Source organism: Callorhinus ursinus, unplaced genomic scaffold (genome assembly GCF_003265705.2).
Source record: "Callorhinus ursinus isolate GAN/ISIS: 27379988/994484 unplaced genomic scaffold, GSC_fseal_2.0 scaffold10, whole genome shotgun sequence".
Taxonomy (NCBI): Eukaryota; Metazoa; Chordata; class Mammalia; order Carnivora; family Otariidae; genus Callorhinus; species Callorhinus ursinus.
The window spans coordinates 36,711,131-36,736,098 of NW_027397072.1; the positions used below are offsets into that span (position 1 = coordinate 36,711,131).

General features: G+C 44.7%; 1 protein-coding gene across 9 annotated transcripts in view; it reads left to right on the plus strand.

The window, feature by feature from the left end:
- BCL2L11 (BCL2 like 11) overlaps positions 1-24,968 on the plus strand; it is a 46,876-nt gene that overhangs the window by 12,094 nt on the left and 9,814 nt on the right. For 4 of the 9 annotated variants that reach the window (XM_025868182.2, XM_073897391.1, XM_025868178.2 and 1 more), the window contains one exon: positions 18,242-18,351. The exons of 2 other annotated variants lie outside the window; for them this stretch is intronic. In XM_025868182.2, the coding sequence (XP_025723967.1) occupies positions 18,242-18,351 (110 nt within the window). Of the gene's footprint in view, positions 1-18,241; positions 18,352-21,372; positions 21,498-24,968 lie in introns of all 9 variants that reach the window. 3 more of the 9 variants (XR_012379721.1, XR_012379720.1, XR_012379722.1) reach the window with 1 other exon arrangement.

A 24,968-nucleotide genomic window follows, 5' to 3' on the forward strand; every position in this document is an offset into this window, starting at 1 on the left:
TTTCCTTTTTGTCTTTTTAAGTGGGTGCAGGGTCTGTTATGATAGCCTATTTCGTTCTAGATATTGATGATTTATGTTTTCCTATTTTTTATCCTTATCAGCCTTTCTGGAGGTTTATTGGTTTCATTTTTTAAAATCAGCATTTTGTTTCATTCATTTTTCTCTATTTTCCTGTTTTCAGTTTTATTGTTTATTACTTCTTTTCTTTAGTTTGCTTTGTGTTTATTTTGTCTTTTCTACTTTATTGAGGTAGGAACTTGGAGTAATGTTTTGAGACCTTTCCTCTCTCCTACTGTAAGCATTTAGTGCCATAAATTTCCCTTCCCTAGTGACTGCTTTAACTACATCCTATATGTCTAGGTATATTTTGTTTTCATTTTCATTGCCTTTCATGTGTTTTTATTTCCTTTGAAATTTGTTGAGGTCTGTTTTGGTAAATGATCCACAAGTGTTGAAAAAGATCTGTATTCCGCTGTTGGGTGGAGTGGTCATTATATATGTGTCGATTAGATCTTATTGGTTGATTATGTTATCTAGTTCTCCTATATCCTTGCTGATTTTCTCTCTGGTAGTTCTGTCAATTGCTTAGACAAATGGTGTTGAAGTCCCCAACTATAATGATGGCTCAGTCTATTTCTCCTCTTTCACATCTGTCAGATTTTACTTCATGTATTTTTGAGGCACAGTTGTTTGGTGTTTATACATTTTGAATTGTTAATGTCTTCCTGTTGGGTTGATCCTTTTATCATTGCTCTAGAGTCTACTTTATGTGATGTCAATAGAGCCACTCCTGCTTTTTGTAAAAAATAATAATGTATGTCTTTACATGGTATATCTTTTTCCACTCATTTACTTCAAACCTAATAATGTTGTATTTGAGGTAAGTTTTGGTATATAGCATATCTTCAAATAATACTGTTTTATCCACTCCATCGAATCGGTCTTCTAAATGGTATATTTAGATCATTTACATTTAAGATAATTGTTACTGTGTTAAGGCTTAAGTCTGCTCTTATATTGTCTCTGTTTCCTCTGTTTCTGGGTTTCTTTGTTTAAACCTTACTGTGGGTTATTTGAACATTTTTTAGGATTCCATCTTGATTTATTTGTAGCATATTTTTTTTTAAGATTTTAATTTTTTTTTTTTAAGGAAACTCTGCACGCATCTTGGGGCTCGAACTCACAACCCCAAAATCAAGAGTAGAGTCCTATGCTCCACAGACAGCCAGGTGCCCCTGTGGTGTTTTTAAATATACATTGTTTAGAACAATTTCCTTAGTGGTTGCCTAAGTATTACAGTATACAGACATAACTTGTTATGATCTATTGGCATTGATGGTATCAAGATTTTTTTATTTCAGCCACAGTGTAGACACCTTACATCCCTTTAGGTCCCTTTACCTGCCCCACTTTTCAAATATAATTGTCTTAAATATTTCCTCTATATACATTGAGCACCATATCTGATGGTGTCATATTTTTTGCTTCATGCATCAAATATAATTTAAGAAGCTTATGAGAAATAGGTGAGTTTATTATATTTCCTCCTCTCTTTTCCCCATTTCAATATTCTTTCCTTTCTGTTGTGGTTCTAAGCCTTCTGTTATTATTTCCTTTGTGTTCAGAGGACTTCCTTTAGTCATTTCTAAATGATAGGCCTGCTAGCAACAAGCCTTAGTTCCTGTGTTTGAGAATGTCTTTGTTTTCCCTTCGTTCCAAAAGGATATTTTCAGTGGATATAGAATTCACAGCTGATAGTTATTTGTTTGTTTTGTTTTTTTCCTGGACTCAAAAGACCTGTCACGTCCTTCTGGCCTTCATTCCTCCAGATGAGAAGTTTGTCATCTTTCAAGTGTTGTTCCCCTATGAGTGTTGTGTCATTTCTGCCTGGTGCCTTCCAAGGTTTTTTCCTTTGTTTTTTATATGATGAGTCTTGGATTTCTTTGGGTTTCTCCTTTGTGAGGTTCCCTCAGCTTCTTAAATCTGTGGTTTTATATTTTGTGCCAGGTTTGGGAAGTTTTCAGCCATTATGTCTTTGACTATTTTCTCAGTCCCTCCTCTCTTCTGGGACTCTGATGACTAGAATGTCTTTTTGTTGTGGTCTCACAGAACCCTAAGACTCTGTTCAGTTTTCATCCTATATTCTGTTTGGACTGAGTAAATTCTGTGGATCTAGCCGTATGTCCACGGATTCTGTCGTCTGTCATTCCCACTCTGATTATTGAGCCCAGCCAGTGAGGTTTTCTTTTTCCCCCCTTATTAGGTATAACTCACAACTTTTCAATTCTCAAATTTTTGTTTGCTTCTTCTCAGTGAGTCAGAAGTTCAGATCCCTCCTTCACCTTGCTGATACTTTCCAGCAAAAATGAGGCACCAAATTGCATGACTTCATTGAGTTCATTTGGGTTGTGCATGCTTGGTTCCCCCCAGCCCCTGCTGACACCTGGAAGGGGGAAGTGGTGGAGGGCTGACTCACAGCCTTTCTTCTGCAAGCTGGAAGCTAAAGCTCAGCTCCTCTTGGCTCCTTGCATTTACACCAGCGTGCGGGTGAGAGGTGGAATACCAGCCCTGCCTCCCACCACCCTGTTACCCTCATGATGCTGGGTATGAGTTCCTAATCATTCTCCTTGATGCCAGGTGGGGGTGGAGGCTCAGTGACCCCCTGGGTCCTGCAGACACAGGAGGCTGGGGTGGGGAAAACCTACAGACCACTAGCCCTGTCTCCTGCCACCTTGCTCAGTCTTATTGCTGCCAGGTGGGTGTGCAGGCTCAGCTCCCCACTGGGCCTTCCCCCAACCAGGGGTGGGGGAAGTGGTGTGCTAACTGGCTTTGACTTGTTCTGTCTCATTGCTCCCCGATGCTTGGTGGGGGGCGGGGGCCCAGCCTGTTGCTGGGCCTGCTGATAGAGGGTATGGGCACATGTGTGTATGAAGTGGCAGCAAGCCCCGCTTTGTACCACCTTCTTGCTGCTGAGTGAGGTTGAAGGGTCAGCTTGCTGCTTGGGCCCCACTAATGCTACCCTGGAAGGGAGAGGGGGATCAGCATCATCTGCTTCCACTGGGCAGGGGAGGAGACACACGTGATTCTTCTAGCACTGTTCTGGCAGGGCAGTGGGATTGGCTCTGCCTGCTTCTGCCAGGGACAAGCTGGCGATGAGCTCCCCCTTATCCTGCTGCCACAGCCCCGTGGTTGGAACCCCAGCACCAGCACCACCCGCCGAGCTGGGGATGGGTGGAAAACCAACTTCTGGCCCGGCCACACTGAAACTGCAGCGTGTGGTGTTCACCTGGGTCAGGGCAGGTACTGCCAAAAAGGGAATCTGTTGTGAGGCCACCTTTCCCCAGTGCTTTCGCTGGGAGAACAGGCTTTCCTGGGAGTGCTTTCTCTCCATGGGTGGTGGAGACCCACACAGTTGGAAAACTCCGCAGGGCCCTGTCCAGGAGGCATGCAAAGTAATGAGGAAGCAGGGCACCTCTCGGCCATGTCATTCCTCAAGTCCCGGGGTCCCCAAGCAGCGCACCTCTTCTTTCCCCTGTCAGCATTTTCTTGTTTGTTGTGCTCTCTCTGGGGTTTTTAGTAGCACAGGGCTGGACCTGGGCGGGGTTGGGGTTGACCTCACCTTGGTGGGATTAGAAGTCTGTGTCTTCTTTTAACTAAATATTTATGGTGGGTGTTGATTGGCTCTGACTACAAAGTACTGCTTAGAATTTTAGCCACCACCTCTTTCACCCGCTGTTTTTACTCTGTGGAATAATAGACTTTTAACATTGGGAAGAGATTTAGCAGTACTCCTAGCCACTGTTTTCAGATGATAACTGCAGTGTCTCTTGTCGAAACTGCCTTGTGTGTGACCCTGGTGGTGAGCCCGTGGGATGTCCACCCTGCTTCTCTCCCATGTCCTGCCTGAAAACCATAGGGGTGACTCGAGTCAGAGTCCACATGCCATAGGGGAACTTATTAGAGAAAATAAGCCCCGTAGTCCTGCATGATTGGACTGAGGCAGAAAAAGAGATTCATCGTGCATTGGTTTGTGGCATTTTATATGTCAGGGTATTTGTGGTGTTAGATTTGAAGATGTGCATAGAACTGAATGCAAGGCAGTCTGATACCTTCCCTCCTGACCTCCTTTTACGCCAAGGAATTGGAGCACTTGCTCAGTGCCCAGATCTCCTCATGCCCCTGGTCTGTAGTTGTCCCGCCTGTGTTGGGGGTGGGGGGACTCCCCATAGACCACCCCCTCTCCCTGCCCCAGCCGCCACCTCCCACACCACAATTTCACTGGTCTTCATTCCTCCTTTGTGGGGGCAGCCTCAGTCTCTCAACATACTCCTCATGTGACAGAACGTCTAGCTTCTTCCTCATCTGGTCAGTGTCCTCTGGTGGTTCTGCTTGGTCAGTGGCTGGGACCTGTGCTGCGGCATGTGATCCAAGATTGCTTTCCTTCTCTGTGGAGGTCCTGTTGACACAAACCAAATGCCTGTCCTATAAGACCTTGTGGACTCGGCCCTATGCCATGTTCCAGGCTCTAAGCACCACACCACCCACTAACCCTCAGACCCTGCTCTGCAGGCACAGAGCAGAGGGCCTGCCATTCCTTTCTTCTGCAGGAAATGCTGGGAGAAACGTGGCGGGGGGAGGCGGTGGGGGGGTCATCCTGGCATTATCCCAGCCAAGAAAAACTGTTGACTGTCCTAATGGTATGGGAAAAATCTCTTAAATTGTTGCACGTCCTTTTGACAGACTGTGGTGCGGTCTTCTTAATGACGTTAGGAAGAATAATGGCATGGAAGATGCTGCTGGCATACAGTTATGTTAGAAAAGTTTATAAAATTGTTGATGACATCTTACTGTCTTAGTCTGTTTTTGCTGCTATAACAGAAATACCACAGACTGGGTGACTTAACCAAGAAACATCGATCTCATACTTCTGGAAGCTGGAAGTCTGAGATTAGGGTCCTGAGCATGTCCAGGTTCTGGGAAGGACCCTCTTCCTAAACTTACACACCACTGTCTTCTCACTGTGTCCTCACGTGATGGAGAGAGACCTCTTAACAAAGGCACTGATCCTGTTCATGAAGGCTCCACGCTGGTGCTCTAATCACCTCCTAAAGGCCCCATCTCCTGATACCATCACACTGGAGAGTAGGCTCAGCGTATGAATTTATGGGAGGCAAAAACATTGGTGTTCAAGAAGTTTACAAAAAGTTTAAGTATAACAGAAAGATTAGAAGGAACTTATATCAAAATGTTAAAAGCAAAATTTTGCATTCAAGTTTCAAGTAGTCTTATCCATGTGCCTTTTTGTGTTTGCAAAATCATAACTAGCATTTATAATAGACTAAATCTAATATATAGTACATATGTCAAATTTTCTTTTAATTTTAATCATTTTTGGCATGCCCAGCAGCTTGTCACTGTGACATGTACATCTTATTTGTATGATTCAGTATGAAGTGTCATGCCCCTTATGTTGGTAAAGAGTTCATCCAGAAGGGGCACCTGGGTGGCTCAGTCGTTAAGCGTCTGCCTTTGGCTCAGGTCATGATCCCAGGGTCCTGGGATGGAGCCCCGTGTTGGGCTCCCCGCTCAGCGGGGAGTCTGCTTCTCTCTCTCCTGCTCGTCCCCCCCCCCCCCCCCGCACTCGTGCTCTCTCTTTCTCTCAAATAAATAAAAAAAAATTCTTCAAAAAAAAAAAAAGATTTCATCCGGAAGATCAAGCTCACAACCCACCACCAGAAGTATTTCCAGATAGACATTAGCCCCCTAATATATTCTTCTGGGGTTTGATTTTTATTTAGCGAAGTGAGTGTTTTATTGTGAAACGTCTCCATCCATTGGGGTTACAGATTGTTTTGGCACGGGTGGACTGCTGCTGTGTTCCCTGCAGGACTGTGCATAGGTCTGGGACAGGATCTACGTGGAATCCCAGCTGTGCTGCAGACCCACCGAGTGACCTGAGCAGACCTGCTAGTCTGTCTGAGTTTGTTTTCTCATCTGTCAAATGAAGACAGAAGTGCCCACCTCTGGGTTGTGGGAGCTTCCACGTAAGAAAGCAGCTGGTGAGGGGCACCTGGGTGGCTCAGTCAGTTAAGCGTCTGCCTTTGGTTCAGGTCATGATGTCAGGGTCCTGGGATCAAACCCTGCATCAGTCACCTTGCTCAGCGGGGAGTCTGCTTCTCCCTCTCCCTCTGCCCCCCTCTCTCTCTGCTGATGCTCTCTCTTTCAAATAAATAAATAAAATTAAAAAAAAAAAAAAGAAAGCATCTGGTGGGAACTCAGTGGCTAATCTCTCCTTGCTCCTCAACAACCTGTTATAGCCATGACATGTCAGTAAGTATAAAGGAGCTGTTTCAGGAGTATAGGAAACTCACAGGGAAGTGAATTCATCTGGAAATGCTACTATAATTCTAACTCCCCCAGGGCCCAGAACAAACAAGCAAAAGAGATCTTTTCTAGAAATTGGCCTGGTGGGGGTGGGGAGGGGAGGTCTGAATCACCCTTCACCTGCCCGTGAACCTGCACATCAACATCACCCTAAAAAGAACCTTGGCTTCATTGGCAAGTCTTTAGACCATGGAGAGACATCTGGAAACCACACTGTGTCTGAGCTGGGTCTGTGTCGGGGACACCTGTGAGAGATGGCCCATTGCATTTGGCAGAAACTTGACTATAGTTCAGCGTGTGTATTTGGAGAAAGAATGGTCTTGAGACATCAGTCACAGGCTAAACTACTTTTTCCTGTGGTCAAATATTAAGCAGCCCTTTTTGAAATGAGGTATTTCGCTTTTCTGGTTTAACATTAGAAATATTCCGCGCCTGAGTGGCTCCGTTGGTTGAGCGACTGCCTTCGGCTCAGGTCATGATCCTGGAGTCCCAGGATCGAGTCCCGCCATCGGGCTCCCTGCTCAGCAGGGAGTCTGCTTCTCCCTCTGACCCTCCCCCCTCTCATGTTTTCTCTCTCTATCTCATTCTCTCTCTCAAATAAATAAATCTTAAAAAAAAAAAAAGAAATATTCCTTGCCTGAATAGAATGAAGAATTTTAAAACGGCTTTTTTTTTCCCTTTGAAGGAATTTATGCTCCTTTAGCCATCTGTTAAATTTGGGATTTTATTTCTGAACAAGTGAATCATGAATGCTTGGGAACTTTTTCTTCACGTGCTATGAGGTCACCGATGCCAATAGAACAAACAGCATTTCCCTGGTGGACAAGGTTAAGCCCCATTTGTAAGAGCCCATCCCTTTGTGGTTTTCAGTATTTATTAGAATGAGTTGGTATCCGCAGTGTGCTCTGAGAAACCCAAATTCCCTTTGTATTTCCTCTGTTCTCTGCCCTGGAGAAGATCCCTGTGGTTTGTGAGTAGTTACGGCTCAGCTAGTGATGGAGAGAAGCAGCCCCTGAAGGGCCTGCTGACGGGCCATTCTCGGCTCGTATCCTGTCTGCCTAGGCTGTGTGTGCCCACGGGCCTGAGTGAAGGTGGGGATCTGTGCTTGAGTTACAGCCTGAGTGTGTCTCCCCTTCTCCAGCATCTGCGCTCAAAGAGGACGCAGGCCAGCTGACTGCATGGATTGTGCCGGCAGCCCTGAGAGCTGGGGTGTTATGTCCCCTTGAGAAGCAGAACTCCGGGATTTGGAAACGGGTTGAGGGCACATCTGGTGTTGGAAGTGGGAACTCAGGCCTTTGGCACTGATGCTTTAATTTGGGCTTTGCTGACCTTCTTTAGGAGTGAAGGTGGTTTTAAAGCTAAAATTTTGTTTAAAAAAAAAATAGAATCAATCATTTCATGACCTTCTTTAGGAGTGAAAATGGTTTTAAAGCTAAAATTTTGTAAAAAAAATAAAAAAAAGAATCAGTCATTTCAGTCTAAGAAGGGTATGTGTTCAGATTCAAACAGATTCAACATGATGATTCTTAACTATATGAGTTGCTCTGGGAACTTTCCTCCCCCTAAAATATGTCACATTCCTAAATCCTGAACCAGAGCGTTCTTCCTATTCCATTTACTGACATGTTTTGATATAACCAGTTTATAGATTCAGTGAGTAATTTGAGACTTTGTAAAAGAAAATGGCTTAAGCAAAAAGGACCTACTTGTTACTTACAAATGTGTGTCTGTGAAGGTGTATGAGGTGAGGTGAGCTGCTCAACCTTAGTTTATTGAGAGAGTTACTTTTCTATGGAATAGTGTGTTGGAAGACTGATAGATTTCTTGTGGGTTTTTTTCCGTTTTTTTCATCTCTTGAGAAGGGTTTTTTCGGGTTTTTTAAAGATTTTATTTGAAAGAGAGCGAGCGGGGAGAGCGGCAGGTGGGGAGCGAGAGAGACAATCTGAAGCCGACTCCCCACTGAGTGGGAGACCCGAGACTGTGACCTGAGCCAAAACCAAGGGTCAGACGCTCAACCGACTGAGTCACCAGGCGCCCCTCTTGAGAAATTTTTTAACACAAAGTAGTCTAGAAATGAATTCTGGATATATGCTATGTTAGTATATATTTACATCTAGATCCCAATATTAACTAATACCTGAGCATAACTCCTACTAAACTGGTCAAAACAACTTACCAACTTAAGAAAACAGTTTAGGGCATAATGGCAGGAGCCCAAATATTTGTAGATTTAATGAGAATTCAAGTAATATTTAATGCAGCTTATGAATACCCACAACTCCTTTTTTCACTTGAATTTTCCCACTGTGCTTATTTGAAGCTTAGAACTGTGTTTTCTCTGTAGTCCTTTTTACTGATAGTATGTCATGAAATATGGGCGTGGAAAGTTACAGAAAGTGACCCAGTCCAGTCTTGATCCCTCCACTGACCCATTACAGCCCCTGGGGCTTGTCTCTCAACCTGGTGAGGCACGAATGTCCTCTCCTGATACAGAAGGGTGTTGTAGCCATCAGCAGTGGTCAGAGGACTGGAGGGGCCGGGGTGGGGGTGGGGTGGGGGTGGGGCTTGTGCCGAATTACAGCAGCCCCAGTTGAATCTGTATTGCACAGAGGGTTTCTAAGTACAGGGGTAGCCAAACCATTTTGCCCAGTTTATGAACCCATGAGGCATCAGAGCTGGGCCAGCAGCCATGTCTGTCTACCCTGGAGGGGTGATATGTACTGTGGGGGAGGAAGAAGCATGTGTGAACCAGAACAGATAAATGACCTTCAAAAGCACCAGACCTGATGGTCTTTAAGGACAGAATTCCACACAACTTACGCTTGGACTTGTAGCAGCGGTGACTCTAGCTTCCGTGTGGAAGAATGTGGCACAGTTACCTACCTAATATTTGTGTGGTTAACAGGCAATGCCTGGGCCTTCTCCCCTGTAATTGCTGAGTCATGCAAAGGTTATATAGTGTCTTGAACGTTAGTACAGGCTGGTCAGTGGATGAAGGAATTTGAGGCTCAACCCATGTTTCTCATTGACCACATACCATACTACTCCAGTGTGCCACTAGATTGAGCTTTCCAGTATCCTTATTGTATATGCAACATTTAATTCTTACATTTCTGTTTATCACTGTTTCCTGCAAAAGGCTGTGGGGCATGTGTTTGCCTGTGTCCCTTAGGCAAAGGGTGGGACACCCACTTGCAGCCTTAATGTGCTTGTCCTCAGTCAAGTCGCACAAGCTTTGCGAGATTTCTAGGGAGGAGTCACGCAGCCCGACTGTGACAGACAGATGTTTTAAGGACAGATATGTAAACCATTAAATGTGCAGGCACAACGATTACGTCTTTGTGATTTCACCAAAGAGTGTCTAGAATTGAGGTGTCAAGTTTGTCCGTCTTCTCCTATGATGTGCTTTAAAAAGAGGCAGCTGCCTTTCATGAATTCGTTGTAAGGGAGAAGCTTTCAGTGCGCCTCAGACTTCTCGTGAGTTACCATTGCCCATACATCTGTGTTAACAGGTTAGTGCTTCATATGGTGGATGGCCATTATAAATTCCAACTGTGGAAATAAAATTGATAGACTTTTGCATGTTTTAGAAACTGCTTAAGGGGCACCTGGGTGGCTCAGTTGGTTAAGCATCTGCCTTCTGCTCAGGTCATGATCCCAGGGCTCCTTGCTCTGGGGGGAGCCTGCTTCTCCTTCTCCCTCTGCCTGCCGCTCCCCCTGCTTGGGCTCTTTCTCTCTGTCAAATAAATAAAAATCTTTATAAAAATAATAAAAAAGGAAAGAAAAACTGCTTAAGATGTAGCTTCTCAAGACTGTTTTTGCCCCAAGTCTTGGTCTTCACTATCACTGAGATGAAATACAGTAATCTTAAGGCCTTAATGGGAATTAGAAGAGATTTTTGTCACCTGTTTCCTGCTGCTGGTGTTCCATTTCATAAAGGAAGCCACACTTACTCTGTAGTCAGGAATTTTTCTTTCCTTTTTTTTTTTTTTTCCAGGGGAAAGCGTGAGCGCAGTCCACCACTTTTATATTTGTGGTTTAAATTTTCACTTCCTCCCCAAGATCAGATTTCTAGCTAGGTATAACATATAAGTTACTGAAAGGTAGTAACTTCAGATTTTTTAACACTTTATTCTTAAGGAATGGCCTTAAGTGAATTAATGTATGGAGTTGTATATTTACTTTTAGAAGACCTCTAAAAAGCACTTTTTTTCTTTATAGTTGTGATGGGGTAAATGGTGGAATAAACTGCATAACAAGTTGTCAGCAGAAGGGGTATAGGGTATATGTCCCTGTCTTAAAGCAAGCTCAGAGTTGCTCTTCGCTTGACTGTACTTAGTTCTGGGGTTATTTTTATTTGTTTTTCGAAATAAGATGGCACAGCCAAATCCCCTGTGATCCTGTGAAAGGAATTTAAGACTATAGAAATAGAGCTGCAGCTGTCGCAGTGACTTGGTGTGGCTAGGGTCAGTGGGAGAGCAAAGAGCAGAAGTAGCATCCCGTGTCGTGCCCCTGTCAGACCTAGTACAGACCACCACGCACTCTTCAGAGCAACACACTCCAGGAGCACACCAAGGGGGACCAGGGTGGTGATGGTGGGTCTTCCCACTGCTCACCAGAAAAGGCACACGGAAGGAGCTGGGTCAGGACCAGGTTTGGGGTGTGTGGTGGTGGCAGCTTCCTTAATTGAAAGGAGTGGTGAGGGGAGCCTGGGTGGCTCAGTTGGTTAAGCATCCGACTCTTGACCTCAGCTCAAAGTCTTGATATCAGGGTTGTGCATTTGGGTCCCACGTTGGGTTCCATGCCGAACGTGGAGCCTACTTAACAAAAGAAAAAGAAAAATTAAAAGAGGGGTAATGATGGCGAGGGACTGTAGATTGTCTTTATAGGCCCAGGGGACAGAAGCAGGATTGAGGTGGGGCTTGGAAGGGGGGACATTTCCATTTCCTATGAGGAAGCACTTTGTAGCATCTAATGCCCTTCAGTGAGGACCACCCTGCCTCAGGAAAAAGCAGGCCACCTGCCTAAGATGCTGGACTTCTGCTGTGAGTGAGCGCTAGCAGGTATGTCCTTGGACAGAGACCTAGAAACTCGGTCTGGGTTTGCTGCTGGCCTGTCACTGGCTTCTAGTAAAGATGTGAACATGCGTGTGGGGGACAGCTCAGGTGAAATGGGGAACTAGGTCTTCTGGTGTTGAACAGTCAGTGAGTGAAGAGGCATCATAGCACATTTGTCTTAATGCCTTAGATTCAAATTTCATTGTAAGAAGCATAATGGTGGAAGGGGAAAGATGATGCATGCTGGTTTCCAGATTTCTGTCCAGCTTCACAGCCGTGGTTTACTGGCAGTTTCCAAATGGTCAGCCTGGAAGTGGATCAAAGCAGCTTGTTTTGACTTTCTTACTCAAGGCCACATAAAAGCATGGACAACACGCACTGAAAGGAGTAAGTATAAAACACTGGCTTCCTCTCCTGAACTTCATTATTTGTGGTGGTGCTGTCTCCTAGCAGCTGTTTATAAAGTACAGTCTTGAATTCGTGTAGCCGCCCAGGCTCGACACCGCCGTGTACCAGGGGAAAACAGATGGAGGAACTTTCTGAGTACCAGTACTGCGATCACTGTGTTTTATTTCTAATTGCTCTCATGATCCTACAGGGGCTCAGTGCAATTGATAAAAGATTGATTAACAAATAAAATGATGCAAGGGAGAAACAGACTGGGGTGGGGGGTGCACGTGGCGAAATTGGGTCTGGCTCACTTTATTTCCGAGAATCATTGGAGTTTCTAAAGGTGATTCTGATGGCATTTTCTGCGGTGAAACTTAGGAGAGTGGCAGTTGCTCTTTCCCCCATGGCTAACTGGGAATCCTGGGGCACGTGGGCCTGATCACTCAGGTGGATTTGCTAAGGAACCCATAGCAGGCCGGCTGGCTGTGTCCTTTTTCCTCTTGTAAGCTTGTATATAGCTGTGACTTGATAAAAGATATTTCTGAAGATGCTCTCTTAAATAAGGAGACTATTGGGTTGAATAGACAGCCCAGAATTTTTATTTTCCCAAATGAATGTTGCGCTTAAGAGTGGTCACTTTTAAAGGCAGTGCTTCATCTGAACATTTTTGGAATACTCTTTTGGAAGTGGTTTGGCACTGGTTTCAGAGCCGACAGAGAAATGGTCCTTTAGAGGGTCCTTATGGTTTTTGGTTAAATTAGACTCTTCTCGGAGAATAAAGATGGACGACCCTGAGATGTTGAGAGGAAGGGCCCCCACAGTCCCTGGTAAGTGTCAGGCAAAATGTGCGCTTGTCTAAGTATGATCCGTTGTGTGTTGAAAATAAAAACGATCATGTCTTCAAAGTCATACATTCCATAGCTGTTCGGAGACTGAAAAATCCTTTCTCAGCTCTGAGTTGAATACATACTCAGAGCTTAATTCATGCCGACTACTTTAAAATCTCATCTTGATTCTGCCTAAGTATTTGTGGATTACTGAACATCTGAAAACAGAGTAGTGTGACGTATTTCCATGAATTTTAATTTGGTGTCTGGTTCCGCACTTGAAATGCCAGTGGGGACGTACGTGCAGGGAACTAAAAGAGTGGCCACCCCTCACAAGTGAGAGCTGCCCCAGTCCTGTCGTTTGGCATGAGACCACAGTCGTGTGAGCCCGCGTGTAGGACACGGTGCCCCCGGCGCACATACACGCCCTCCCAGAGCAGGACAGCTGGGTGTAGAAACAGTGGCAGTGGTGTTGTGATGGGACCTCCATTCCTTTAACACCTGCTGTTGGTAACAGTGGGGTGGGGGCAGGTGGGCGTTCAGGAGAAATCAGAAGGTTTGGTTAGGCTGATGTTGAGCTGTGAACTGACAATCTCGAGGGGTTTTTTTGTTTTGTTTTTGCTTTTTTTTTTTTTTTTCCATTTTCCCACCCTAGCTGACGGTGCTACAGAAAACCCTTTCTGAAAGCCCCAGCCTGATTTCACTATCAGCCACTTAACCACGACATTAATTTTTTCAATTGCTAAGCTTCTAAGATTTGAAATTACCATATGGGTTGGAAAATGTTCTGTAGCGGAACCAGAACAGTCTGTTAATTAAATACCACACGTCTTTGCGTAACTCAAAGTTCTTTGACGTTAAAAAATGTCCTCCTTTCCATCCCTCCCCCTCCCCCACCCTGGTATGGAAAAATGAATTAATTAGACCTAAGTATTTTTTCTCTAGGAGATAATGGCACCAGGAAATTCTGGATCTCAAAAGATTGTTTCTACGAGCTTTGGTGAAAATTCAGCTAACATTTCACACTTTTGACAGAATTGCCTGTGTCTGACACAGTTGTATTATTTTTGATTAGTGGCTTTGGTTAGACAGTCTGGACCTAGCAGGTTCCCCCAACCCAGTCTGGTGCTTGCAGGAGTGGAGCTGGCCTTCTGTGGGCTTTAGGTTACTGCTGTGGGGTGGCTTTACATTTAGATCAGTGTATATTTTATTCTGCTTTTTTTCCCCTAAGTGTTAGTGTCAGGCTTATGGAGTGACATGATTTTCTTAAATGCGGAAACTACCTTTTTTTATGGGAAAAAAGACACCTCCCCAGAATTTTCCCTTGCAGGAATTTTTTATGTGCATGTAAAATTGCCTTATAAGTTAAAATTTTTATCTTCTTGACTAGTAATAAGAGTTTTTGTTTCAAATAGAGACCCATTTTATTGATCAGGTCTCCACATTTACGGTTGTGAAGCATATTGCAGATGGAAAGTAAAATATTTGTGCTTGATACTTACTAGAAATGTAAATGTAAATTATCTTTTCGATAGGTGGACTATGTTATCATGATGGGTGTAGTCGGGTCAGTATATGGGTAGAATTATGAGAGTGAGGGTAGACCAGTGTGTTGAGTATTCCCTGTTCCTGAGCCCCACCTGCTTCAGGTGCAGCATTAGACACCAGTCTGTGGAACCCTTCACCGTTGTGGTGGTTCACGCTCTGGGTAACAGTGGCACAGAATTAAGCATATGAATCTGAGCTTTGACCAACACTGCCATGGGGCTGACAGACTCATTCTCTAGGGTCAGCCAGACCCCATTGTTTTGGTGGGTTCTCATGGGACATGAAGCCAAATAGGGCAGTCACTAAGATTAAACTAGTGATGAAGTTAAGAAAAGCTTCCCCCACCCCCAAGCGAGAAGATATTTTTGTCACTTCAGAAGTAATCTTTGAAATTTATGTTGAAAAACTCACTGTACTTAGATTAAGAGTAGTACCCTTTTAAAATACAGGGATAGGATGCCTTTTAAAATATTCAAAAAAGAACTTTTGTCTTAAATAAGCTTACTTTATAATTGTCTATTCTGTGGACATGTTAGGTAGGTGTTACTGCAGGATGAATGATGGTCATTCATTTTAGCTTTACAGATTTAAGGAACAAGAACAAAAAGCCCCAGTTTCTTTGGAAGCCAAATGGTGACACATGCTATATAAGAGTAGTCCAGGCAGATCAGTCTCCTTGGCGAAAGTTAATTTCTATTGTTATTACTGGATTATATTGTGTTGTTACTCTCTGAGTCAACTTAAACAAAAATACACCTCAGTACATTTAGAGAGCTCTAAACTGTTGTTCTGACCGGTCAGTGTCTGCTTAGCCGGGTCTCATCTGTTATCTTTGGTTACTTAAAACTCCAGGACATCCCCAAAGGTTTCTCGCCTGTTGCTCAGTGTTCTCGGGGTCTGGTCTGTGGAGCATCTGCACCAGAATTGCCTAGGAAACCTGTGAGCAGGCAGCCTCCCGGGCCTCCCACAGACACCCCTCCCACCTGTGTCTTACTGCCACATACTCTGGGAATATGTCTGTGTCTGTATGTTTATTTAAGCTACCGAACTGTTCTTGCCTAGAAAAGAAACCTTTACTTACCTCCTTTGCCTCCTTCACTAAATTACGGCAGAGCATTTATCTCTAAGAAGAACAGGTTCGGTTTGGCCACCAAGGGTCCATATTTCCTTCTTAGCTGCTGGCTAGGTTGACATGTTCACTAGGTGCTAGTTGGATGATAAGCCAACTTCTGACACAGACTGACTCCTTTGATGGTTACCAGCCCAAGCATAAGCCAGGCAGAAACTTCTAAACCACACGCATAGTAAGTAAAGTAAGTGTGTTAAGTAGAATGCAGTAGGCTTCATCTCCAAGTTGGGGGAAATTAACTGGGGGAGTTATTTTTGTTTCGTGTTATAACAGGTAAAAAGTTTACCTGTGTAAACAGGTAGTGTCGTGTCCAGAAAAACTTAACATTTAAATGTTGAAATTTAACCCACAAGGATGGAAACTCCACAGGAGCAGGGCTTGGCCTGTTTGGTTGCTGTACCCAGAGCACCTCCTAGAACAGTGCCTGGCACATGGGCATTTGTATTCGTTGGGTATATTAGTGAATGTCTTGATTAAACACTGGGTAACTTGCCGGTTGTTTTTAACCTGTCTGCCGTCTTTTTAAGACACACAGTCTATATTTCACACATTTTGTTTGGATAATTGGTATTTTTTTCATTTCTGACTCTAGGATTGAAAGCAGATTACCCTTTTTTTTAAAGATTTTATTTATTTATTTGACAGAGAAAGACACAGCGGGAGAGGGAACCCAAGCAGGGGGAGTAGGAGAGGGAAAAGCAGGCTTCCTGAGGAGCAGGGAGCCCGATGCGGGGCTCGAGCCGAAGGCAGACGCTTAACCTACTGAACCACCCAGGCGCCCCTGATTACCCTTTTTTTAATTTAAATTTTATTTTTAAGTAAATTGTATGCACAACCTGGGGCTTGAACTCACAACCCCAAGATCAAGAGTCGCATGCTCCCCCCACTGAGCCAGCCAGGTGCCCCTGAGAGCAGATTACTCTTCAAGAGAGCCTTGTAGAGTGAGAAACAAGTGGGGGCTCTGAATGAAGCCCAGAAAGGGTGTGTGGCAGCTCTGAAGGTGGCCACACAGTGTCCTGCTTGCTAGTCTGGTCACCTGTGGATGGGGCAGCTGTGTCCCTGCGGGGCTGGTTAGCAGGATGGTAAGAAATGACTCGCACCAAACCTTCAAGCTCTGAGGTGTAGTAGGCATTCTAAGAAAAGAGCTTTCCTTTCTCTCAGGGATGAGTTGACTTTTTTAACAGCTTCTGAAGTTAGGGGGATAAAAAACCACTTGATTGCTGATAGTATAAAAAGAATAGTAATGATTGGGTACCTCTGACAGACTAAATCTTTAAAGCACTGCAAACCCAAAAGAAGGAAGTGAACTATTATATCACCACCTGGTATCACGTCTACCCTGAAATTTTGTTTCCTGCCGGTTTTAGCCATTTAAAATTTAATTTTAATAGGCTTTTACAGAGTAATGATAAAAACTATTTGTGTGGCAAAGATACAGCCAAAGTAATTTCTATGTGTTTGGGGGTTTATTCAGGGGACGTGCCTGGCTTATCCTAGAAGTTTCTCTGTGGTCAGCCTTCACGTTCTCCCCTAGGGCTTCCTTTAGGAATCCTCCCTTGGCTTACTCACAGAGCACAGATAATTCTGGAGAGCATCCATGTGCATTCTTTGCACATACATGTGCACGCATGTACACACACACACTCAGTGCCCATCCTCTCTCGGGCACTCCCTCCTTGTGTGGGGTCATTGTTGCATTCCTGTGGGTGGGGGTTGGGGGGCAAAGAAGATGGGACAAGAGTTTTGAGAAGACTTGGTAAAAACTCAGTTTATTTTTTTTTCAGAGTGCGCTTTTAAGTGCTTTTATAGAGCTGCGAATCAACTTACAATGATAAAATTCAGAAACCCCACATACAAAATATTTTTGCAGAAATACAAAACAGAAAGCCATATGCATAGTATTGCGAAATCTGATCGTTACCGGTTTTTAAAATATTTTGCTGTGGTCAGAACATAGCACGTGTGTCTAATTGTGAGTACAGTGTCCCCATGCTTAACAGTAGTTAACAAGTCACAAGCCCAAGAAGCTCCTCTCTTTTCCCGTGCCCACAATGCCAAACCATTTTCTCCTGAGTGTGGAGAATGCCACCTTCCTGGTGCCTTTTGGGATCTTTTGACAACTCCCAGTTTTGCTCCCCTTCACATGGCTTTTAAATGGTTTCAGCAACAAACAGATGAGTGGACTGGGTGTGAATGTTAGTGACAGCTTAATGGAAAGGCACACCTCCCTCTTCTTTCTTCTTTCAAAAATGCCTTTGCTCCTTCACCCAAAACATTTCCTCTCCCCATGTGGGGTTTGCAGACTTGAATCCCATCCACCTTTATGGGCCGCATTAATACGGAGAAAAAACACACAGGTATGCCTTAACTTGGCCACAGGGTAGCACTTGTAAATGACGGTGTCACTGCACCTGCTCCCATAGAAACGAGCTCATTCAGGTCGCCTGCTGATTCTCAGGTTTTCCCTTATTCTGTAGCATTAGATAGGACAACCACTTCATCTCCAATTCCTGTGTGACGTTTGAAATTTCCCTAGGAATTCTACCTTGTGTTAAGATCAGAGTAGTTACTTTACTGACAACTTGAATTTTTGTGTTCTGTGTTTCAAGTATGAATTTTTTTTTCTTTTGGTCATCTTTATTGTACCACTTTTGTGTTAATTTATTTTGAAATGGGAGCATGTAATTAATTGGCCGGGACGTTTTTAAGTTTTGCAATTCTGAGTCTCCAGTTTTGAAAAACTCAGTTCTTTATCCGTCACTCTTTAACCAAATTGAGGTAGGACAGTCCTGAAGTTAGGGAGATTCCAAGAACAAAACAGAGTGTGTGAGATGGGCTTGCTTCTAGAACGTGCTAAATGATCTATGGAAAACAATGTGATTTTTGTTCTGTTTGTTCTGATGCAGCTTCCATGAGGCAGTCTCAGGCTGTACCTGCAGATATACGCCCGGAGATATGGATTGCGCAAGAGTTGCGGCGTATTGGAGACGAATTTAATGCATATTACCCAAGGAGGGTAATGATGTTTTATTTACCCCTTCTCCTCACACCCTCCCCCTCCCCACAATTTTTTTTTTTAAGGTGACTAGTAATAATGGAAATGCGAGGTATTACCTATGTGTGAACCCACCATTGTTTCTCCTTTCCCATTTTCCATTTAAAAATGTTTTATGGATGAATTTAAGTCACGGTAATTACATAGAATATCGTACAAGGTGGCAAAGGGACATCCATGCTAAGAAAGGGGTTATGGACCTGCTTTGACATATTCCCACATAAATAGTAACGTAATTTTCAGTCCATGTAGAGGGTTTCTGCATTCCTTTTGGGCAGTTGGGGTCAAAGGTAAAGACCTATTAAAATTTCCATCCTCATTCAGCCAAGGGGCGCAATGCCGGCAGTAGTCCTGTAATGTTTGACGGGCAGAGCAGGGGAGCCACCCCCTTCTGTCCGTGGTGCTGTCCTTGAATGCTGTCAGGAGGCCATTAACCAGGAGTCTGGGATCTGGGGCATAAAAATTTTATACCCTGAATTGACTGCCACTTACATTTTAAGGTGTGCTGTTGATTTAAAAAAAAACAAACCAACCCTATGTCTTCTGTAGACACAGTGTGTTTTGTTGGTTTTGCCCATTGGCAATAGCCATTACCATTTGGACACCTTTTGCCCACGGAAGACTTCCAAAACGTGTAGGCTTTAACTCTGGGAATTAGGGCTGGTATGAGCGTATGTGAGTACTTCCTGTAAAGGGTACACTAACAAAGATGTGATAGAACGTACTTTTGGCTTGTTTACATTTTTCCGAACAACCAAGTATGAGGCAATTTCTGTTGATTTATCCAAAAAGAAGACACATCTTATTTTGTAGAAAAAGCTGTAATTGTTACTGTCATTCTTTCTTACTATGTTACTGGTCTTCTGGCTCCTTTTTTTTCTGAACGTTACAGCTTCGTCTAAATATCCCTTCAAGATTTTTTTTTTTGAACCTTTTTTTTTTTCTTCTGAAAGGAGAGGTCATGCTTAGAATACCCCAGTGTTTGTGTCCTGCTTTAAATGTTGGTCTCTTTTTTAGCTAGCTGTTGCTCAGTAAGTGGATGTTACCTGTTATTGCTTTGAGTCCTTCTTGTTTTCCTGTCCATGCAATGCCTTTCAAGCTTTTTTTAGACACACATGGAGACATCCTCCCATTTGCAGAGGGTCTTTCATTTATTCCTTCAGTATAGGGTCTCTGTAAGGGAGCCAGGGATGCTCTGAAAACTCACATTGGATCCTCTTCATACCTTCCTATGGGGGTGTGTGTGTTTGATGGGAAATGTGCTGTAGTATGATTCTGTTATTAAATGAGAACTGTCACATTGATGAATGGGTTTAGGAATTTCTTATGTGGCCGTCTTTAGCTGCCAAGAATATCCAGCATCCTACATCTGCCGTTTACGGTGTATAAATTCCTTTCCAACCTAGCTCTGAAATGGTAATTGTTTTTGCAAGGTTGATTGTTTCATAATTTGCCACTACAGTTACTCTCCCCCTACCGCCCCCCCAGCTGCTTTGCCTTGGTTTCCCTGAAGGGATTTTGGTGTTCCTGTGTGTGACTGGACTTTGACCCCTCTTGGTGGACCAGGAGGCACTGGTCAGAAGCAGGGCCCCAGTGCATTCATGACGACCTCATGCTGGGGTAGGGAGGCTGATTCTGACTGAGGAGGGTAGGCTGATTCTGGGGGACATGTCCATAATTCAGCAGGAAAAGATGGCAGAGTGGCCTCTCACGATGAGCCTAAGCAGCGAACTGACCAGCATGCGGGGCCCGCCTCTTTCTCCATCTTGAAGGGGCTCCTAGATGTCCTTGGGCCAGATCTGACGTGGATGGGGCCGCCCAAGAGAGGAGGCTATTGGGCCCTGGTGCCTTCAGAGTCCAGAAGCTCTGGACACCAAGAGCCCACACAGCTCCACTCTGAGGGACTAAGACTTTGGCCACAGAGCTAGATGTCTTGTAAGGATATTGTGTAAGAGCTTCTCTTTAAACTTACACAGGCTATCGGTGACTCTATAAGGTTCCGCCCTGGGTCTGCCCAGATGGACCTGGTTGATGCACCTCCATGGTGGCCTGTGTGATCAGCGATAAGACATGGGCCAGGTGTGTCGTGGGTGGGGGTTGGTGCATAGCATAGGCTGAAGAGGTGGGCAGTTCTAGTCACGTGCAAATGGGACACAAGCTGTGGGGTTGTTTCCATTGCCTTGCCTGTCCATGGGAGGTGAGAGAACAGTGTCTAGTAGATTATATCCTTCCTCTCCTCCTCTTCTCCCAGTGTTATTTCACAGTTCAGTGTTTAAGGGGATATTGGAGATGGCCATATCTGTCTGTTCAAATGAGATGCAACCTGTTTGTTCACAGTGCTTTTGGTAAAATAAATGTAAGTTAATTTCATCGCAGGATCACACTATTTTCTGGTTGTAAATCTTATTTTGCATCTCTTTAAAAAAAAATGAACCAATGTGAAAATGCAGTCACTAATTATTTAAGGGACTCTAGCTTCCTAAGTAGGCGGGGGATATTGGGGGAGGTGTAGGGCCAGGCTCTAGGTTATAACCTGATTTTTCTATAATGAAGGCAAATACATTCTCCAGATTTTATGCAAATAACCCGTTCAAAACACCAGACTCTGGATAGTGACACAGTGACCCCTAAAGCTACAGACACCTGTCTTGATATTGTTGGTTAAAAATAATCCCGAGTCTGCAGTGTCACTGGTGGTCCATTTATTGGGGGTAGAAATCTGGGGAGGAAATGGGAGGCCGTAGCAGAAAGTCAGGCATTCAGATCACCTGCTGTCTTCACGGTGGGGGGGGGGTTACTTCTTGTTGAGCAGTGTACAGCCCCCGCCTTGCTTTATAATGGTTGCTTTATAATGGATTTCAGCATTGTAAATATTGAGTGTCTTTATTTGCTTAATACTATTACAGTAGCTTTTCTAAAGTGTTGGTCTTTTACTGCCATGAGCCTTGCGAAGCCTGACAGGATATTTTCCCATTTTTTCAGTTAGAGCAATAGAGGAAGGTGTCGTATAGTTGTCATGTGTTCAGTCCACTTAAGGGCAGTGGGGAAGCATATGAAACGGAGCTGTGGAGTCTGAGCCCTTGAAGGAGGAGGTGAGAGAGGCACAGGTGAGCGCAAAGTCCCAGTGCATGTTTCCCCTTTTTCTTTTGTGACTCCGTGTACTTGCCCCCCAAACGACCCCGCCAGGGCAGAGTGACCCGTGTCCCCCTCTGTCTGGTAAGTCTGACCGCTCCAAGTCTCTGGCGTATTTTTGTAACTTTTTGTTTTGAAATAATCTCAGACTTCCATCTAAGAGTTGCAAGAATGGTACAGAAAACCCTCTTCTGTCTGCCACCCGAGTTCCCCACTGTTCGCGTGTCGCCACATTCGCTTTAATGTTCTCCCTCTTTTGTATCTGTGCACATACTGTTTTCTGAGCTCTGTGGGAATAAATGACAGGTGTGATATTCTTTCACCCTCAAATACATCAATGTGTATTTCCTAAGAATAAGAATATTCACTTACGTAACCGCAGTGTAATTCTCAAAATCAGGAAATTAGCAGTGTGACAGTACTGTTTTGTAATCTGTGGACTTCATCCAGACTTTACCAGTTGTGCCAAAAATGTCCTTTATAGTAGCCAAAAAAAAAAAAAACACAAAACAGAAGTTTTTTTCTGGCCCAGGATCCAGTTTAGAGTCATGCGTTAAATTTAGTTGTCTTATTGCTTTGATGCCATTAATTTGGAACCATTCCTCTGTCTTTGTGACCCTGACATTTTTGAAGGGTCAGGACACTTATAGAGTCTCCCTCTCCCTGAATTGGATTTGTCTGATGTCTCCTCGGGATGTGATTACAGTTTTGTGTTCTGGGCAGGAATATGACAGGGGCAACATTGTATCCTCTCCCATCCATTGCTTCGGGAGGCACCTGGAGGCCGTTTGTCCTGTTGTTGGTGATGTTGACTCTGGTCAAAGGTGGCTCCTTCCACTCTATAAAGTCAGCATGTTTCCATCTGAAATGGAAAAGAAGTGTGTGTAGAGGATGAAGAACATCCTTTTCCCATTATATATGTTTATCCCATTCATCAGCCTAAATTCATGGGTCCCTGTTTAATTTCAACAGATTTACTCTGCATTACTCTGAGTACTCATTTTGATCCTCAGATTGTCACAGATCTGGCCAGTGACAGCCCCCTGGTGCCATTTTCACCTGTCATTAAGCATTAAAGGGCCTCGGTCGTGCAGGCACATCTAGAACGTGGCACAAGAAAAAACCCAAGGGCCCGTGGGGGTGCTGGAGCCCCTGGAAGGCATCCATTGCTGAATGGCCTACACCCACACGCAGCCCTGACCCTTCCAGCCCCCTGTGCCTGGGCTCTCGGGGAAGGCTGGGGAGCGTGGAGGTCAGTGGGCTTGTAGGGAAGAAGATTTCTCAGAGAAGCTAGATCTCTGTTTTATGAAGAGGTTGAGTGGCTTGCGTGTAGCTGAATGGTGGGGCCTGGAGCACTGTGTGCTTAACCGCCTGTTCTCAGGGGGTGGTGTCCACTTGGATAGGATTCTTAGCCATGGGCCAAGGATGCAGACCACGTCTGTGGAGCATGTGCTGGGCCCTTCAGAACATCAGAACATGTGCTCTTAGGGTAATTAGACCCATCCTCTACCCCACATCTGCTCCCCCCACCCCCACCCCATTACCAAGGCTGCGATCGTTTACCTTTGGTGGCCTCCCCTGGGCCTTGTAGTCAGGTTACACAGTTTGCTCTGTGCACAGCTAGACTGCTCTTGGTTGACAGTGACTTAGGGATGTCCTGGCTGTGGCCTGGATGAACAGCAGCAGGTGAAGCTACGTCAGACCCTCTAGATGGGCCAAGAAGTGAATGAAAACCTTTTCATTGTTTTGATCCCAAGAAACAGTGTATCTTTTGTTTACACTGCCTGCTCCCTACTTCTTCTGTCCCAGGCATGTGTAGGCATGAGTAGACTGAACTGCGGGCCAACTGAAGTTTAGCACCAAACCAGACAAAGTAGAGAGGGAGAGGTAGGTGGCTCACAGACCAGTTTAGATGGAAACAAAAGTTTAGTGGAAGTGTCACCCATTTGCATTTTCATAATGAACTTGAAGTCTCCCTCTGCTGTCCTTCCTACGACGTGAATTCCCTGTGCTGTTTGATTCCTGGTTTTATAAATGATATTCTTCTGTAGAGAATGTACAAGGGAGAGATCTAATCGGTAGGTAGCTTGTTTGGAAATAGCATAACCTGAACATAAACCCAGAGATACATGTTCTCCGACAACATTCTTTTGAGGCCCTCATTAAATGAACATAGAAGCTTAATAAGTGAGCCACTTTGTTTTACAGTCTGAGCAAAGAATAGTGGAAAATCTGCATAGGAAATATCACATTAAAACTAGACCTATCTCATGAGATGGTGAGTTGCCCATGACTTGATAGAATGACAGTTTTCATAGCAAAAACATTTGTGAGTAGCTTAAATGAATTAGTGCCCGTCATTGATCTGTGATCCAGTTTGAAGATTCAGTGAGTGCTTCCCTTGGAGCTGAAGGGAGGTAGTTCAGTGTTGTGGTTTTAAGAGCCTTCCGACACCCCCCATCACGGAGTCCCTGGAGCCTGTGTGATCCAAGAGTCATCCTTCCTGTGGCTTCAGCCCTTTGTGTTTTTCCCTGAGACCTTCGAGACAGCACATGGTTCAGCTTATCCCAATGGCAACTGTGGACGGCAGGTTTTCTGAACGAGGGTTTTCCATGACTTGGGGATAAAGTATGATCTTACAGGAAAGCAGGGCTTGTGGACAGGTGTGAAAACTTTGGGGTGAGGCCTTGAATCCTGAGTCCATCCATTATGTCCTCTAGGAGCCCCATTTTCTCTCCGTCTCCTAGGGATGTGGCGAAGGTCACAGGGAAACATTCAGGAACAGAGCTAGAAATTGCTGTCATCGCTTGCCCATCGTTCTGGTGTCTCTGAACTATAATTGAAACATTTCTCAGTTGGTCTTCGGAGTTTAGAGAGATGCTGCTAACTTGGTTCACTTGTCTTTCAGTACCCTGCTTGTGTTGGGCCCTACTGATGCGTGCTGTGTCTGGGTGTACACAAACAGGAGGCTGGGGCGCTGGGGTGTGTTTAAATGGCTGGGTGGGCATCGGCCTGGATGGTGTTCGTGCACGCTGCCTGGGGCCGATGCTCCATCCGTCTGTGGCAGGTGGGTACACCTGCACGCCTGCCTCACAGCGGGGGGACCCGGGCCACTCACATAGAACCATTCAGAGGTGCAGGTGCCCGGAGGGGGACTTCAGAGAGGTCTGACTGGGGTTTTTTAATCTCTGGAGGAGGAAATGAAGATGCGCATGAGGCGAGTCTGCAGGCGTCTCTCACCATCCTTCGCTAAACTTCTCCCAGCTGAACCAGAGCAGAGAGGTTCGGGTTGTGGTTACAGTGCATTACATCTCATCAGCATTTCTCTGAGGCTGGGGCATTTCAGAACGGTGTGTTCTTGCTCTGAGGCTTATATTTTGTCTGATGGAGGCCCCGCGCCCCAACCCACCCGGGAGCTGTAAGAACCATCTCTGGCTTCTCTGTGG